Source organism: Scylla paramamosain, chromosome 20 (genome assembly GCF_035594125.1).
Source record: "Scylla paramamosain isolate STU-SP2022 chromosome 20, ASM3559412v1, whole genome shotgun sequence".
In the NCBI taxonomy this organism is placed as follows: Eukaryota; Metazoa; Arthropoda; class Malacostraca; order Decapoda; family Portunidae; genus Scylla; species Scylla paramamosain.
The window spans coordinates 9,210,565-9,227,442 of NC_087170.1; the positions used below are offsets into that span (position 1 = coordinate 9,210,565).

Sequence of the window (16,878 nt, forward strand, 5' to 3'; positions counted from 1 at the left end):
ATGGCTTGGGAACACCAGTCAACTGAACCTCAAGGATATTATACTTTATTTTCATGTAGAGTTTATTCCAAGCTTACATTTGCATATCTATGTCATAATCAGCTGAAACTAGATTTAATCTCAATCGGTATCTAGTTAAGCTAAATCAATCAGTACTTAAAAAAAACCATAAGGTACTCGTGCACTGGATATAAATCTATAATTATCACAGCAAGTTACTACACCTTGTTTGTTATCTTACTAAAAACTAGAGTAATGTACTTTCAGCCTTCAGCAGCTTCTCTAAACTGCAGCAAGACTGACAAAACAAGGGAAACCACAAACAGAAAGGCACATGAGGTCAACAGTTTCTATAATCTGGCTTTTCATATTTCATTTTGAATTACATTAGCTTAATTTTTCAAATAAAAATATGAAAACTATGAAACTTGTATAAATGTGATGGAAACAATGAGATTATTTACATTTTTTTTTCTAAAAACCTATGTAGCATAATCCTGAAGTCAAGACAAGATGTATAGTCATTTTTATTAAGAACTCAAAATTTTTTAAAGAAAACCACATTTACTTAGCCAGAAGAGACCTGCCATTAGAAAGAAAGTAAACATTTATTTCCAACACTGTTAACATTTGACAGGTGTGGTCTGCCTAGGAGAGGGAAACAAATGAACATGCTGGCATTTTAAATTTTCTTGAATTTTACTCTACAGCTAATAATTCAATCAATTGTAAATTATTTTGAAAACAATATATGCATTTTCAGTAAATTTCAAAACTTTAATCTATGCTACAGGGTACAAATTAATTGATTCAGCAATACTGACTATTGAAGGTACACTGGTACTAGAATATCCCAGCCAGAAAACTAATGGCCATGGAAAAAACTTAACACAGGATACTGACACAAAATAACATTATTAGCATGGATAAAGGTGAATACCAGACACTCACTAGAAGCATGAGATTCAAGGTCACACAGCATGAGCAGAGACTGTGTGATTGGGACACAGGCTGACTCAGGCCACCACACACCAACCCTCATCATCACCACACCTCCACAACACTGATTGGCCCTTGGCAGTGAAGTCAAGCCAAGAGATGGAATAAATGGATATTGCTTTCTGCTTGACATCATAAAATCTAATGTGCATTTAAAAGAAAATGCCTAACTGAATTGAACTTCCTGAAATTCAATATGTCAGTCAATCAAAAATCAATGGGTATCCTATCAACATGGATGCCTGACAGCCATCCACATTAACCCTCTCATGCACTACACATCTGCCGAACCAAATAACCAGGACAGACTGACATGTAAGCAAAACAGTTGTAACTTATCTCACACAAATACACCATGTATGACGCACCAGCAGGGAGCTGCCTATCAATATTCATATCATTTGAAAGCCCACCATATCCTGCCTTAACACATTCTTCTGTGAACTTTGAGGTGGCACAGCTGGAAAACTTCAGTAAACAAAATGGCAACACTTATCCCTTATCATTCTTATTATTCTTCTCTTTACTTGTATAAATAATGGCCAACAGAGAATACTATCAGAATAAACATTTTTTTTTCTTTTCATTTGAAAATATCCTGTTATTGGTTACACAATACTGGCACATTAAGTAAATTGCATATCTATGCATAAACAAACACCTTTTGCTTTATTTTTAGTACATATAAAATGTTAATTGAAATTCACTGATGTCATATGCATGCTAAAATACACTCCTGTAGCCAGGAAACAGTTCACAGAAGCACATACAAGGGAGACAGCTCAGGTCTGCTGCTACAGGAGGAAAATCTGCCACCTTACTGGTGAATGGAAGAGTTAAAGGTGTGGATACCAGCCATCAGGAATCACAGAGGGTACACTTTTCAACTGTTGTGAGGAACAAAGGATATCACATCCTCCCTCCCACAGATGCCAAGCAGAACACTTGTGCCCAGTGGAGGAGTTCCCTTGCTACCCGAGGACAGCATTGGTGCATGGTTCATGCGATCACAGTCACGTAGATGGAATGTTTGTTCATTATTGTAATATAATACACCTCTCACAGCATAACAACACTTTACTAACTTACATTAAGAATCTAATGCATAAACTTTCAGAGTAACATACTACCTATTTCAGTAAATATAAACATTTCATTTCCTTACCATTTAGAATATAGAGTTCCACCTCATTAAAAACACCTACACATGAATTACACTGCATACTTGGAATCTTTCCTTTCTTTCCCATAAACATATTTACCAGCCTAAGTATTGCTTTTCTAGTAAATGACTGAAAACATTACCATCATCAAATCATGAATTCTACATATTTCTAAGTATGTGACCAATTATGACTTTTGATTCAATGGCACTTTGATTAAATAAATTGATAGCGTAAATTACCCATACATGTTTTGCCTAAGCTGAGTCTATTGGTCTATCAATGAAGAGGTAGCTTAGCCCTAACTGAGCATTTCATCATTGTAGACTGAATAAATACAAATACAGTGCATTAAATTTTAAAAGAAAAATCATAGAACTAATTATTCAAAAGATTAAAAATTAAAAAAATAATGAACAAAATCAAGACAGTAATTCTAACACCATGATATTTTCATAAACAATATATACATACATCTATCTATATCCTGTATCATACCTAATAGGAAGAAAAAAATACAACACAGGAGAACATGTTAGTTTTTTGTATCAACACAACTTTCCTCTATTCCTACAATCTTCTACCTCATGCACTTCTACTTGCTAAGATGGATGGGTGGCACTTGCCTGGCATAAACCCTGACACAGGCAGAGCACAGAGGCAGCACCTGAAGGCAGAAAGGCAGGGCAAGGCAGTAACTCCACCACTGCCACCACAACAACTCAACACCTGCCTCTGTCCCTGCAGGTCCTCAGTGTCTCCTGCAGACCATCACAAGACAACCCTGACTTTGACGCTATGCAATCTGTCTGAGACTTGAGCTTGCTGATTCATTAAATACTGAATCAGGACTTTTTACATCCTTCTGTTTCCTCATGCAGTCAAGCAGCAACATACACAAAATCTACTAAGGAAATTACATCCATGGTAATAGGACGGTAATAATATTTTCTGCCAATAGAATACAACTTTACATATTTGCAATTTTCAGAAAAAACAACTGGTATATAAATTTATACAGAAAAAAAGCTTGGAAGACAAACAAGTAGTGCAGACCAAAATCTTTACACAAACACTGCACTTCATACTAAAAACATGCACACAAAATGTTTAAAATTTATGTTGGAAGCTTCATGTCTCATTAAATACATTAATGAATAATTTTTGGCTTAACTGATCAATATATACACAGCATAAAACAATCTCATATTACATACACTCTGAATAAGGTTTTTCATATATATATATATATATATATATATATATATATATATATATATATATATATATATATATATATATATATAGATAGATAGATAGATAGATAGATAGATAGATAGATGATAGATAGATAGATAGATATATTGATTGACAGACAGATAGATATACTACGGCTAAAAACAATTACTGTTAAAAGTTGCATTGATTTATTCCCATCTATGAAAGATAGTTCAAGCTAAATAAATATTAAGTACAGATTATTTCCTACAAAAAAGAAACAAGACGAGATTCACAGAACATGCAAGAGATGAGGGAAAACCATTCACCAGTCCTCATTACCAATTGTGAACCCATTATATATACAGATAACATTCAATATTCCTTTGGCAACTTTTGAGAAGCTGTTCCCCAACAGCTGATGAATGACTACACGGGAGGAACAGTGATGAACTTTGGGATCTTGGTCTTGACGAGAGAGGATTCCCACACCACCAGGATTCCACTCTCAGTGATGCCACACAGGTGGAGATTGTCCTGACTGTACTGCAGCCTGCAAGCAGAGGTAAATTGTTTGTCAAATAAGACAGAACATTCAACCTAACATTCAAATAGGCAGGTAACCTAAAAACATTCCTGTCTCCTTCCCATCCCACAACCTCTTTCCCCCTTTGTTTTTTATCTATCACTCCTTCAGTTCAATTCATCTGCTATGTATCTTTTTCTATTACTCCCTTTCATGCATGACCACACAGCTGCCTGCCATCCTACTTACGAAGCAATTGGCTGCCTTGCCCGGTCAGTCTTCAGCTCCCTCACTGCTCGCAGGTCCCACACACTCCACAGTCTGTGTGGGGGCAGTGAATAAATATACATAAAGCAGATTTCCATGTCTAGTCCAATACATTAATTTTGACACTTAATCTAGACCAAGATCAAGTGAGTACAAAACTAAAGCCAAAGGAAAAGCATATTTAGTAAAACATAATTCTAATCAATCCTATTTGGTAAAGGATACGATCTTACTGAAAAGACACTTACCTGATGACACCATCAGCCATGCTGGTGGCAATGACATTAATTGCTGTGCCTTCAGGTGATGAAGTGAAGGCAAGGGCAGTGATAGGGGCGGGTGTAACAGCCGAGTCCACTAGTGCCCCATTAATGGTGTAGAGGCGCAGCACTGAGGCCATGGAGCCCAAGGGAGTGACAGAAGCCCAGTCCCCAAGAGTCTCACTCATGGCAAGCAGGGAGACTTCCACCCCACTCCATCCAATACTCCGCACATAGGACAGTCTAGGGACAGGAGAGACAAACACACACTATGAGACACTAAAACACAGAAAAAAAGAGAAACACTTTCAAAATAAACAAAGATCATAAACTTACACAAAATCTACAACAAAAATTTCTTTTCGAAACAACTAAAACTTTTTAAGATTCAATGAGAGAGAGAGAGAGAGAGAGAGAGAGAGAGAGAGAGAGAGAGAGAGAGAGAGAGAGAGAGAGAGAGAGAGAGAGAGAGAGAGAGAGAGAGAGAGAGAGAGAGAGAGAGAGAGAGAGAGAGAGAAAGAGAGAGAAATTCATATGTCATGGTTCAGAATATCACTTTCTCTAAATCACAACAGATAAATATAAACTAGTTATATTACAAGGTCACCTGTTTATGCAGTGATACACTCACCTGTTAGTATCCCAGAGGACACACATGCCATCTTTACCACCAGAAATACAGATGTTGAAAGCATTGGAGAGGTACATGGTTGTGATGGGAGCAGTGTGGGCCAGGAGGAGGGTGGGAGGCAGGGACACCATCAGCTCCTCCCCAACATGACTGGCGCCCACCAGGTACACCAGGATCTGACCGGAAGCCAAGCCAATCCACACCTGGTTGGTGCCACACACGCACCATGTCACCTGGGGAAGGGAGCACAACATTTTATGACCAGATCCACAGAAACAGGGCAGAACAAATTTTTTTGCTAATAAGAAAAGATCCAGTTTTAAGGTAAATGTACAAAAAGCCAAGTTTCAGTTTCATTTTGTCACCAATAAGAAAAAGCCAACTTTCATTAACTCCAGAGAAAATTTAATTACAAGTTACTTTAAACCATGATCCATCATTGTTATGCTCTTGCCTAAATGCTGCAAATTATTATCTTTATACCAGATTGACATCACACCTAACAAAAAATGGAGGTTAAGAGAAATAAAAAGTACATCATGAGCCTACGTTCCAGTATATTAGTGTGTTTTGGGTGAAGCAGCAACTCTGGATCTCCCTGTCTGCTTCTATACTTCCTCCTTCCTATGACATGAACTCTTTTAAGAAGGAGGTATCAAGACACTTCTCCATTTTTGGATGATCATTTTGATCTCTTTCTTGGGAATTGCACTCTAAGTGGACCCTTTTCTTTTCCTCTCTCTTTGTTGTGCTTGGGCAGTGTACCATTTATATGAAGAAAAAAAAAAAAAGAAAGTAAGAAAGAAAGAAAGAAAGAAAGAAAAAAGAAAAAAAATTCACCTGCTCATTGGGAGGCACGGAGATGAGCGGCTGAGGTGTGTTGTCCTTGAGGCGGCGGCAACGGATGATGCCGTCCTGGTGGTGTGATGACAGGATGTATGCTCCGGAGGTTCCTGCACAACAGAATTCATCTCACAAACAGTGTCATGAACCAACTTCAAATTTCTATTTCACTTAAAAAAAAAGGGGGGGGAGGGGAGCAGAATGGTGAGATGGCTTATCCACTCTCCCACAGCCTTGCTGTATAGGACTGTCTTCTTATTGTCACCCTTATCTGCTTTGTTTTCACAAGGCTGAGTGTGGGTGATGTGTGGCTGAATATGTGGTGCCTTGTCAAGGTCACCTCATGTGAAACTGTTGGCCTGGTATATAAATAGATATACACACACACACACACACACACACACACACACACACACACACACACACACACACACACACACACACACACACACACACACACACACACACACTTAAAAGAAGAGAAAAATGCTTTTCAGTCTGTGAGCTTCAAATTAAATGTTTCTGTGCACAATCCCAATACCAAAACAAACTTTCAAGAAGGGAAGTATCACAACCATTATTTCACTCTCCACTAGTCAGTACAGGATGATGGCCAAGTACAGCTGCTACCTTTGCTGAGGCCAATGTTGAGGAGGTGTGTGCGAGGCGGCATCAGGAGCAGCTCAGTGTGGGAGAGGCAGGCCAGGCGGGGTGGCAGGTGTCTTCAGGGTTTGCACCAGGGCCAGGATGGGGCGTTCATCAGCAGGGGAGCCAGCATATGTGCCCCACCGCAGACCTCGCACCTCATGGAGCACCTCAGGGGCCTGCCGGTGAGAGAGAGAGAGAGAGAGAGAGAGAGAGAGAGAGAGAGAGAGAGAGAGAGAGAGAGAGAGAGAGAGAGAGAGAGAGAGAGAGAGAGAGAGAGAGAGAGAGAGAGAGAGAGAGAGAGAGAGAGAGAGAGAGAGAGAGAGAGAGAGAGAGAGAGAGAGAGAGAGAGAGAGAGAGAGAGAGAGAGAGAGAGAGAGAGAGAGAGAGAGAGAGAGAGAGAGAGAGAGAGAGAGAGAGAGGGAGAGAGAGAGAGAGAGAGAGAGAGAGAGAGAGAGAGAGAGAGAGAGAGAGAGAGAGAGAGAGAAAGAGAGAGTTCTTCCTGTGATCTATTTTCCTTATTATATTCTTCATTATATACAGTTTTCTAAATCAGTACTTCATGAATGGAAAGCAAAAAATATTCTATAATTACAGTTCTTTTCAACTTGTTACTGGCATGCCTCTCCACTCTCCCATTCCTTTGTGGCACACAAGTCTTTGTATTCTTTTCTCACCCTTATTCTGTCCACCTTATTAATGAAGAATTAACTGTCTTGATTTTTCAGCCCTGTAGCTGTTAAACTCTAGAAAACTCTGCCTATATCCGTTTTTTCACTTTCTTATTATTTGAACTGTTTCAAGAGAGAAATTATTATGACAACCTCAAACTAAACTAGTCTATCCATCTGGATCTCTCTTTCAATCACACTTTTTTTTTTTTTTTTTTTTTTGGAGTGTCAATTAAGAAGCTTTTACTCCCCATTTTTTTGTACCCTAATCCAGCCTCCTTCACACGTCTATCTATCCAAATATGCAACAGGCTGGCAATCACTCACGGGATGAGCACCACACACTCATATGCACATCATTCCACACTCTTAGTCCCATCAGCCTTTAGTGGAAACTGATAATCTTTTGGACCACTGTATTATACCCCAGAAGGTTAGCCACAGCACGGCTGGCCACATACATCCATAGCAAGGCCTGACAGCATACACTGGTTTATCCATGCCCCTTCATAATAAGATTGTTCCCTACCATGCACCTACTCTAATCTTGAGGCCACAGCAAGTGCAGGGTGCTTCCTATCCTCCAAAGAAAAAAAATAAATAAATAAATAAACAAAATAAATAAATAAATAAATAATAATAATAATAATAATAATAATAATAATAATAATAATAATAATAAATAATAATAATGGATAAATAATAATAATAATAATAATAATAATAATAATAATAATAATAATAATAATAATAATAATAACAATAATAAATAAATAAAAAGTAAACTGACCCAATTACCTAATGTGCAATATGATGTGTCATATCAGATGACATATAATAACATGGAAAGAGAATAAAGTAATAAGAGGAAGCTAAGAACTGCAAGAAATAATAAAGATAAGGAAGGGATATCCAGTAAGCACAAAGGGGACTGACCTGGGGGTTCTGTGTGGGCCCGGTGTGGCTGGCTGGAGGGTGAGGGTTGGTGAAGAGCTGCTGAGGCGTCTGGCCGTAAGTCTTGATCATGGCCTTCCGTGCCTCACGACTGATTTCATCCCCGCCATCCTCCACATCATAGCCAAAGTAGGTCTGGAGGGGAAAATTTACAACAATGCTAATTTAAGGAGGAAAACCTTACAATGATTGTTTGTCCTCCTCAAAGACACCTCACTCACATGGGCTTGTAAGGGATCTTTGGGGAAGAAAAATGTTAATCTAAAATAATCATTTATCTGGCATGTTACACTGGAAGTAAGAAATGCAGTGGCACTGTACCGCAGGATGGAAGACATTGATGGCCTCCACGGCTGCCTTGCCAGTCTGCTTGTAGCCAAATACCAGGTCAATCCAGTGATGCAGGTTGTGAGTAACAAGTGGGGACTCCAGGGCTGCTCGGTGCACCAGAACAAACCTAGTGATGGGCAGTGATCGTTTACAGCAGCATTTTGACTTGCAGCAGGGCAGTCAGGATATTGTTGGTATATTATCATAAACAGTGGATATGATTACTGTATGTATTGCATTATGTTTCAGGAATATGCAGAAAGATTTTGTTGCAAACAGAAGCCCAACAAAAAGCAACTACGTGTATATATGAAAATCTAAATTTTCATCTATGCCGATAACATTGCCACAAGTTTGAAATAAGAGTTCAGTTGCATGCTTCCAACCTACAGCTAAACAGAAAAAAAAGTTATGAATAAACTAACTAAGCACAACCCTTGTTAAATAGTGAGGCCCAAGCCACACATTCCCGAAAGTAAATTATTTTTAAGGTTGTGAAAATTTTGGTACACTTCAAAACAAGACATTTCAAACAAAATTTGTTACAAAAGGACAAAAATTTAAGAGGGAAAACTATATACTGGAATGAACTTATCTTATCCTTATGTGGGCTCAAAAGTGAGTGACACTGTGAGTGCTTAAAACTAATCAATATTTAATATGAAATTTAATGCTATCCACTGTAACTGATATTTGGATAAGAGATCAGTGACTTGAATATCATTACAATAACTTGTTTCCACAGCCATATACTAATAAGTGCTATATATTTCAAAGAAAATTATTCTTCAGTGTAGTTTATCTTACTATATACTTTCAGTTTTAAAGTCCCAAGAAAACAAGCATATATATATATATATATATATATATATATATATATATATATATATATATATATATATATATATATATATATATATATATATATATATATATATATATAAACAATTATGAGTACAAAATGAAAACTGAATGAGTGTGAGAGAGCAGCCACCATTCCATACCCTCTGTACAAACTGAGCACCTTTAGCTTTCATATACACTTGTTCAATGCAGGCTTTTTCAGAATTACTCAACATCACTCCTTATCCATTTGGAGCTCAGACATGAGTGGCTACCACCTCTAAACCTGCCACCAGGAATACCACATGGTGATGAAAACAAAACATCTGGTACAGAATTAAATCTAAAGTAGAAAAGCAGGTGTGTGTGTGTGTGTGTGTGTGTGTGTGTGTGTGTGTGTGTGTGTGTGTGTGTGTGTGTGTGTGTGTGTGTGTGTGTGTGTGTGTGTGTGTGTGTGTGTGTGTAAGTCACTCAGAGGGAAAGAGTTAATGTGTCAGTTAATCATAAGAAGAATAACATGAAAGAATACAAAGCCTTGAGTCCCATGACATTTAATGGCATTTTTGTCCAGGCAATGGCTGGTAGGTAATTGGAAGGACACAAGTAGGAAGGACAAAGACCTGAAGATGGTGAGTGTTATCAGGAAAGAGACTGTATGTGACTGCAAAGTGTGGGAGAGACTCATGAGCTGTCCAACCTCATAACAGAAAATAATGGTGTTAAACAAAATGATGTTGATAAATGGCCTTGGAGGAAACACTCTGGAGAGACTATAAAATATGTAGGATGTAGAGATAACAAGACAGAGTGAGCGATGAACAGAAAGAGACCTAGTGCCAAGAAGTAAGCATGAGGCAGGGGATGTCAAGGCCCCAAGGAGCCAGTGGTGGGTGGGGACACCTACCTGCGGGGATCATCACCACTCCAGGGGGGCAGCTGCACATGGTGGACTCGTTCACCACTCTGACGTACACCCATGTTGAACCCTGTGGTACAAAAACATACACATATAAAGCCTATCTTCACTTAACAAACTGGAGAGAGATTAACCTGTGACATATTTCTCTAATGTCTCATACATATTATTCCTTTTCCCAAAATCCCCTGATGATTCAAATCAAAATGCACACACACACATACACACACACACAAAGAAGCATACATACATACCCTCTGAATTAAGAAATATTTCAGGAAGGAAAAAGAATTCAGGGATGAGCTCCTTGAAATCAGTGGTGGAGTCTGAGGAGGCAAGACGCCACGTGGTCTGCATGGAGTGGAAGGTTCGGTCTGGGATGTCAAAGTTACCATCTGAAAACATAAGATTATATCTAGTCATATTCTTCAGCCTGTGAAAGACCTTTACAAGATATATTCCAACAAATCTATCAGAAATCATGAAAGGAAAAAAGGTGCATCTTGTGAGGCATCAATACAGTAACTTACAGATTCAAGTAATACAAATTGTGAATTCAACCCAGGTGCCACAAAGGGATAACAGAGTAAGCCACGACTCACCCTGGTATCGGAGGAACAGCTGGGTGAACGGGGGCAAGCGCACCAGGAAGTGAAGCACAATGCCAGAGTTGCTGTAGTGGGAGCCATAGTGGTAGGGCCCATCCCCGGCACTCTGGCTGATCTGGGAGGTGATCTGTGGAACAGTGCAAAGATAACACAATTTACCAGTTTAGTATATAATGGGGGAAGTAATTTTTTATTTGAAAAATTGTCCTTCCTTCTTGGATCAAATGCTATTAAGATCTGTGGAACAACTGCCATCTACTATATTCTATCTGTTCATGTTTCAAACATGTCCTCACCTCATAATTGTTGATGTAATGTTGCTCCTTGGCTTGATGCTGCACTGCAATGGGCCTCTTCAGATTTCTATAACAAAGCAGGCATTATATATATATATATATATATATATATATATATATATATATATATATATATATATATATATATATATATATATATATATATATATATATATATATATATATACTTGCTACACTTCTAATAAAGACCATCCTTTATGGCTTTCGATCTTGCAAACAAATACATACTCATATTTTGAGGAGAGGTTTTCTTATACTCTACAGTCAGCACCAAAGGACTTTAGAAGCCCTGCTTCCATGAGTGTCACATTGCACAAACTGGCAACTCCCTCCTTCTCAATCTAGGAGAAAATAACTACATTGCAATAACCACTTGTTTGCGCCTCACCACAATGGAAGAATGGCCCAAAATGTTTAACAACACCTTACATGTTATCAAGAGACACTTAAAGGTATATCCTCAGCTTACAACAAAACAATTAAAAAAACATTTTGGGGCAGCCCACCACCATGTTTGTGGTGAGGCACATCCTTGCATCCCTCATCACGCAATTTCCATTTCTTCACCAATGCACTCACAATCTTTTCATTAGCATCAGCTGTATGGCTTATTTTTCTATTTTTTCACCATTCTTGTAAAACTCAACACTTGTACTACGTAATCATGGCCTGTATATTTTCCAGGCATAACATGCCAACTTAATAAAACACTGTTAAAAACAAACAGAACCATTTTGTTAGCCAAAGCAAAGAGCAGTCACAAAACATAAATCAACATGTCAGATATGTCAAACACTAAATCTGCTCTGCTATGCTTTGAAAAAAACATATCAGGGGCTACCTAAGTTGCCATGTAGTAGTTATTTTCTCCATGCCAATTTTTTCAGACTGAGGAGTGAGCTGCTATTTTGTGCAATGTCCTGCTCACATCAACAGGAGTTCTAAAGCCATTTGGCACTGACTTTATTCCAATAGACAGAAACTTCTGTCTATTTGTGCCTTTCTGTTTATAAACTGCATTTTTAGAATTCTAAATTTGAATTTTGCAAGCAATTATTCATATTTTTAAGGGAGGCCATCTTTGTTCTCTATTTCTTTCTGTAAAACCTGACTCCCAGTTTACTGCTACCTGCATTCCTATGTCATACTGCTGAAAGCTATCCTATGAATTCCTTGAAGAGCTTCATCACAACTAACAGGTACTGGTGGAAAATGGTTGAATCACACAAGGAGTCATACCTGAAGCTGGATGGGTCATTCAGGCTCAAAATATCTGCTGTGTAGTTGGAGAGGACAAATGGGAACACTGGGTACTGCATGAGATCATTGAAGGAGCGACCAGCCAGCTTGTTCAGTTGTGTCAGGTATTCAAAGTTGGTGATGTGTCCTTTTCAATGATAAATTCATTACTATCTCTATGATGCAATAAAGATATGTCACTTATATACATATACTACGCATATCACCTCATAGAAACTTCTCAAAGAGTAAAAGTGTTTTGTTATAGCCCTTTATAGGCACAAAGAGAAAAAGGTCACAGGCACACTGACCTTCACGCCACTGAGCAGTGACCTCAGGAAGGGTGGCCTTGCTCAGCAGGTTGGGCATGTCTGACATACTCAGCACCCCAATGATCTGAAACAAAAGAAATAAAGTTAAATGATAAGAGCATCTTCAGCAAAATGGCAGAGTTCTTTTTGTATCCAGGAGCTGCCCTATCTTCTTGAGTTACTCATAAATGACACTTCTATGCATTACCCATGCTATTCTAAGAAGACACAAATAAAATAAGTTTATAAAGCAAACCCATGTTATGAAAATATAATGTTTCACCCTGTATCCTATTTCTATATTGACATTACACAAGGAAACACTGTTAATAACCAAATTCCCTTAACATCCATATCTTTCATAACAGATGTTTTCCTGTAATAATGATAAGATACTGAAAAAAAATAAAATAAATAAATAAAATAAAATAAATAAAATAAATAAAAAATGCTCTTCATTTTAACCAAGCCATATTACTAGTCCAGTGTCATGACCATTCACTTGCTTCAACACCTTCCCTTACCTCACCACCACTCCCCTAACACTCCAGGCTGCTCCCTCAGCTAGCCTCACCACCACCACCACCACCACCACCCCTCAGACCTTACCTGGTTGCGGTGCTGAGTGTCAGTGAAAGCCAGGAGGACTGAGTGGCCACTGGTGAGGAACAGTTCCAAAGCACAGTCCTGCAGTTGGTAGCGACGTATGTGTATCTCTCGCACAGTGTCCAGCGGCCAGGTGACGGACACCACCTCACTGCATGTGCCACTCTGAGTTATGAGCACAGATTTTACTGATCCCAAATAATATTGTGAGTTAAGACTTTAAAACACTATAAAGGAGGAAGATACATCCATATACCTGTGAGCATGAGGATATGTGGCCAACAGTGACTGATAGAAAACATTTTCTGAAAGTCACTTCATGTTTTCACAGCTACCAAGAACCAATTAGTTTTTTACCATATGTTCTTCAGTTGTCATAATCTCATTTCATAATAAAGTTACATGAATTACCATTCACTGATGAATGCAAGTAAAAATAAAGTAGCATCTCTCACCTGGTTCATGTCAATGGTCACCTGCTCCCCCACAAAGTACATGGCAGTGCGGCTGACCAGGATCTCCCCACACTGCTCCATGCCAGGCGAAACCACCGAGGCACTGCTCATGTGGATGATGCGCTCACTTACGTTCAGCCGCGCAATCATCACCGCCATCTCAGACTCTGTCGCTGAGCCCTGGAGGACACTCTCAAGGGGGATGGCTGACTCTCAATCTCTGCAATTGAAGTTTTTAACTGCTTTTATTTAAGATGTTATTCCTGTTGATTTTTGTTACTTTTAGCATTCTTAACCCTTTCCTTCCGGCAATCGTATATATACGATTGCAAAAATGCGTCCGTAGCAACGGCGATCATACCGGTAATCAAGAATTTTCGCGCCTCAATTTTGAGGTCCAAGCGCGGTTTCTCGAGTCAGATGGTGTGAGTGGAAGTGTCTGGGATGTTTCCCACATGTAGTGTTGTCACTAGCTCTGGAAATTTAGTGGTAACTAAGCTATTTTCCCTTTCTCCGGGCGACACTTGGCAACCCCAGCGACCCGCCGGGTGGAAAGCACTCGCAGGGTGGAAAGCACCATGATAAGTGTGAAGAGACATCCTGATAAGAGCCAAGGATCTCAGTTCATAACTCACTATGGAGCAGGACACAACAATATGTATTTAGCAGTGCTTCTGAGTTTGAAGACAGTGACAGTGAATATTTAGAAGAAGAAGCTGAAGAAAGCGAAGACATTAGTGAGGACTCGGAAAATTATTTACAGGATCCACCTGTTTTATTAGAACAGAGAGATGATACCTATCATTCTTTATTGTTAATTTTTTCATTATCTTCGATTTTATAATAAAATGGTAGAAGGTAACTTGTCAGAGAGAGAGAGAGAGAAAGAGAGAGAATGTTATTTGCCTGAAACTTGATGTGAAAAGGGATGAAATCTCTCTCTCTCTCTCTCTCTCTCTCTCTCTCTCTCTCTCTCTCTCTCATTGGAAGTGTACAATTTCCCCTCCAAGATGAGAGAGAGAGAGAGAGAGAGAGAGAGAGAGAGAGAGAGAGAGAGAGAGAGAGAGAGAGAGAGAGAGAGAGAGAGAGAGAGAGAGAGAGAGAGAGAGAGAGAGAGAGAGAGAGAGAGAGAGAGAGAGAGAGAGAGAGAGAGAGATGGGAGAGAGAGAGAGAGAGAGAGAGAGAGAGAGAGAGAGAGAGAGAGAGAGAGAGAGAGAGAGAGAGAGAGAGAGATGAGAGAGAGAGAGAGAGAGAGTGTGTGTACGCGCGGCGTCATCGCTCTCCGGGCTGTTTCTAGATGACGGATCACACAGCGGGAGGAGGAGGAATCCTTTATAAGGCATAAACTCAACTTTCAGAGGTCACATCGAGCTACAAAGTATATCATTGTATTCAGAATAACAAAGAGAAAATAATTATTAGTATTCAAACAATTTTCTGACAATTTCTAGGTTTACCATTTTTAGCCGTCATACAAAACGGGAAAATAATTTAAGCGCCAGAAGGAAAGGGTTAATGTGTAAGGAAACTACAGATGCTTACAATTATCTTTACTATGTTGCTATTTTTTCCTTAATTTTCTATTGATGTGTAAGCAAACTACAGATGCTTATGATTATTTTTACTATGTTGCTATTTTTCCCTTAATTTTTCTATGTAGTTATTACTATTACTTGTAATAATACTTTACTACTTTCCCAGCTACTGTAGAGTTGCTGCTGCAGTAGCAATAACAATAATCTATTAGCACAAAAAACACTAGATGGGTACTAAACAATAACATAATAAATAAATTATGTTTCAGAATAATTTAGATCAACAGGGAATTATTTAAAATATAGGCACAGGTGCCAACTGACACCATTACAATATAAACTCACCAATCTTTTGGCGGTACTCTGGCACAAGGTAGCGGCTGTGGATGAGGAGGCGTCCTCGGGAAAGCCTCTTTCGGATCCTGAGTGGCCCCTCTGTTTGGTCAAGCTGCCAAGATCTACATACGAAGCAAAAACACATATATCACATATAAATCACTTTCATGATGAAAAATGTACATCTCTCTTCTCTTTTGCAAGTCTGAAACTATATTCTTCTTTTTGGTAAGAAAAGCAGAGCTGCATGATTGATGACCAAAACTTTTCATAAAAACATCTATGAAAAAACAATTTCAGTACTGTTGTATTATAAAGATTTTTTCATTTTCTTGAAAAAAATATGTCTTATAGGTTGGCAATCATAGCATCTGCTTCCACCAACAATATAATGACAGATACAAAAGAAATCACTACCTTCCTTCTGTAAGTGGCAGAGAAAGATAATCAATATGCTCCCTACTACATGAAGGCAGAAAACACGCTTCCCTACTACATGAAGGCAGAAAACACGCTTCCCTACTACATGAAGGCAGAAAACACGCTTCCCTACTACATGAAGGCAGAAAACACGCTTCCCTACTACATGAAGGCAGAAAACACGCTTCCCTACTACATGAAGACAGAAAACACGCTTCCCTACTACATGAAGGCAGAAAACACGCTTCCCTACTACATGAAGACAGAAAACACGCTTCCCTACTACATGAAGGCAGAAAACACGCTTCCCTACTACATGAAGACAGAAAACACGCTTCCCTACTACATGAAGGCAGAAAACACGCTTAACTTTATAGCAAAACTGAATCTTGATCAACATTTCCTTGTTGTCACTTCAACAACAGATAGAAATGAACAAGTGAAATGCACCTGACCTTGGGTAGGAATGTTGGAAGTGCCAAGTGGCTCGCTCATGTGTGAGGGTCTCCAGCAGGTCCCTCCAGCGGTGGGTGAGATGCACATGGTGGCACTGGGTGTGCTTGATGCCACCCAGCACCAGCTTGCGCTCCACATTCTGCCGATCCACCACGCTGCGGGTGAGGCGGCTGCACTCCTGGGCCACCGCCTCATACACCTGAGTGTTCTTGGTCATCAACCTGTGAGTTAGAATGGCACTTTCATCCTCAAGCAAGTATAGCACAAGCCTGGAATATATGATGCTAGTCTAGACAACAATAACTTGGGGTGATTTGTTTTGGTTCACT

The 16,878-nt window shown here is 39.1% G+C and overlaps 2 protein-coding genes across 7 annotated transcripts in view; both read right to left on the reverse strand.

Annotated features, from left to right (window-relative positions):
• Nucleotides 1-44: 44 nt before the first annotated feature.
• LOC135110245 (lysosomal-trafficking regulator-like) lies at nt 45-6,725 on the reverse strand. Its single transcript, XM_064022373.1, has 6 exons — nt 6,538-6,725; nt 5,905-6,017; nt 5,065-5,297; nt 4,422-4,676; nt 4,156-4,227; nt 45-3,933 (listed from the first exon to the last, which is right to left on the reverse strand). The coding sequence occupies exons 1-6, from the start codon at nt 6,578-6,580 to the stop codon at nt 3,810-3,812; spliced, it is 840 nt and encodes a 279-aa protein (XP_063878443.1). The 5' UTR covers nt 6,581-6,725; the 3' UTR covers nt 45-3,809.
• A 7,078-nt stretch (nt 6,726-13,803) lies between these two features.
• LOC135110239 (lysosomal-trafficking regulator-like) overlaps nt 13,804-16,878 on the reverse strand; it is a 42,387-nt gene continuing 39,312 nt past the window's right edge. For 5 of the 6 annotated variants that reach the window (XM_064022357.1, XM_064022354.1, XM_064022355.1 and 2 more), the window contains exons 37-39: nt 16,549-16,770; nt 15,683-15,795; nt 13,804-14,022 (exon numbers count right to left, since the gene is read on the reverse strand). In XM_064022357.1, the coding sequence (XP_063878427.1) occupies nt 13,952-14,022; nt 15,683-15,795; nt 16,549-16,770 (406 nt within the window). In that variant the 3' untranslated portion in view covers nt 13,804-13,951. Of the gene's footprint in view, nt 14,042-15,682; nt 15,796-16,548; nt 16,771-16,878 lie in introns of all 6 variants that reach the window. The other variant, XM_064022359.1, reaches the window with a different exon arrangement.

Excerpts from the sequence above, each read along its gene's own strand:
- LOC135110245 (XM_064022373.1), bottom strand. The coding sequence starts at position 6,580 with ATGCCGCCTCGCACACACCTCCTCAACATTGGCCTCAGCAAAG. Across the intron at positions 6,018-6,537 it reads CAACATTGGCCTCAGCAAAG|GAACCTCCGGAGCATACATC; the intron begins GTAGCAGCTGTA and ends TCTGTTGTGCAG. Across the intron at positions 4,228-4,421 it reads ATGGCTGATGGTGTCATCAG|ACTGTGGAGTGTGTGGGACC; the intron begins GTAAGTGTCTTT and ends GCCCCCACACAG.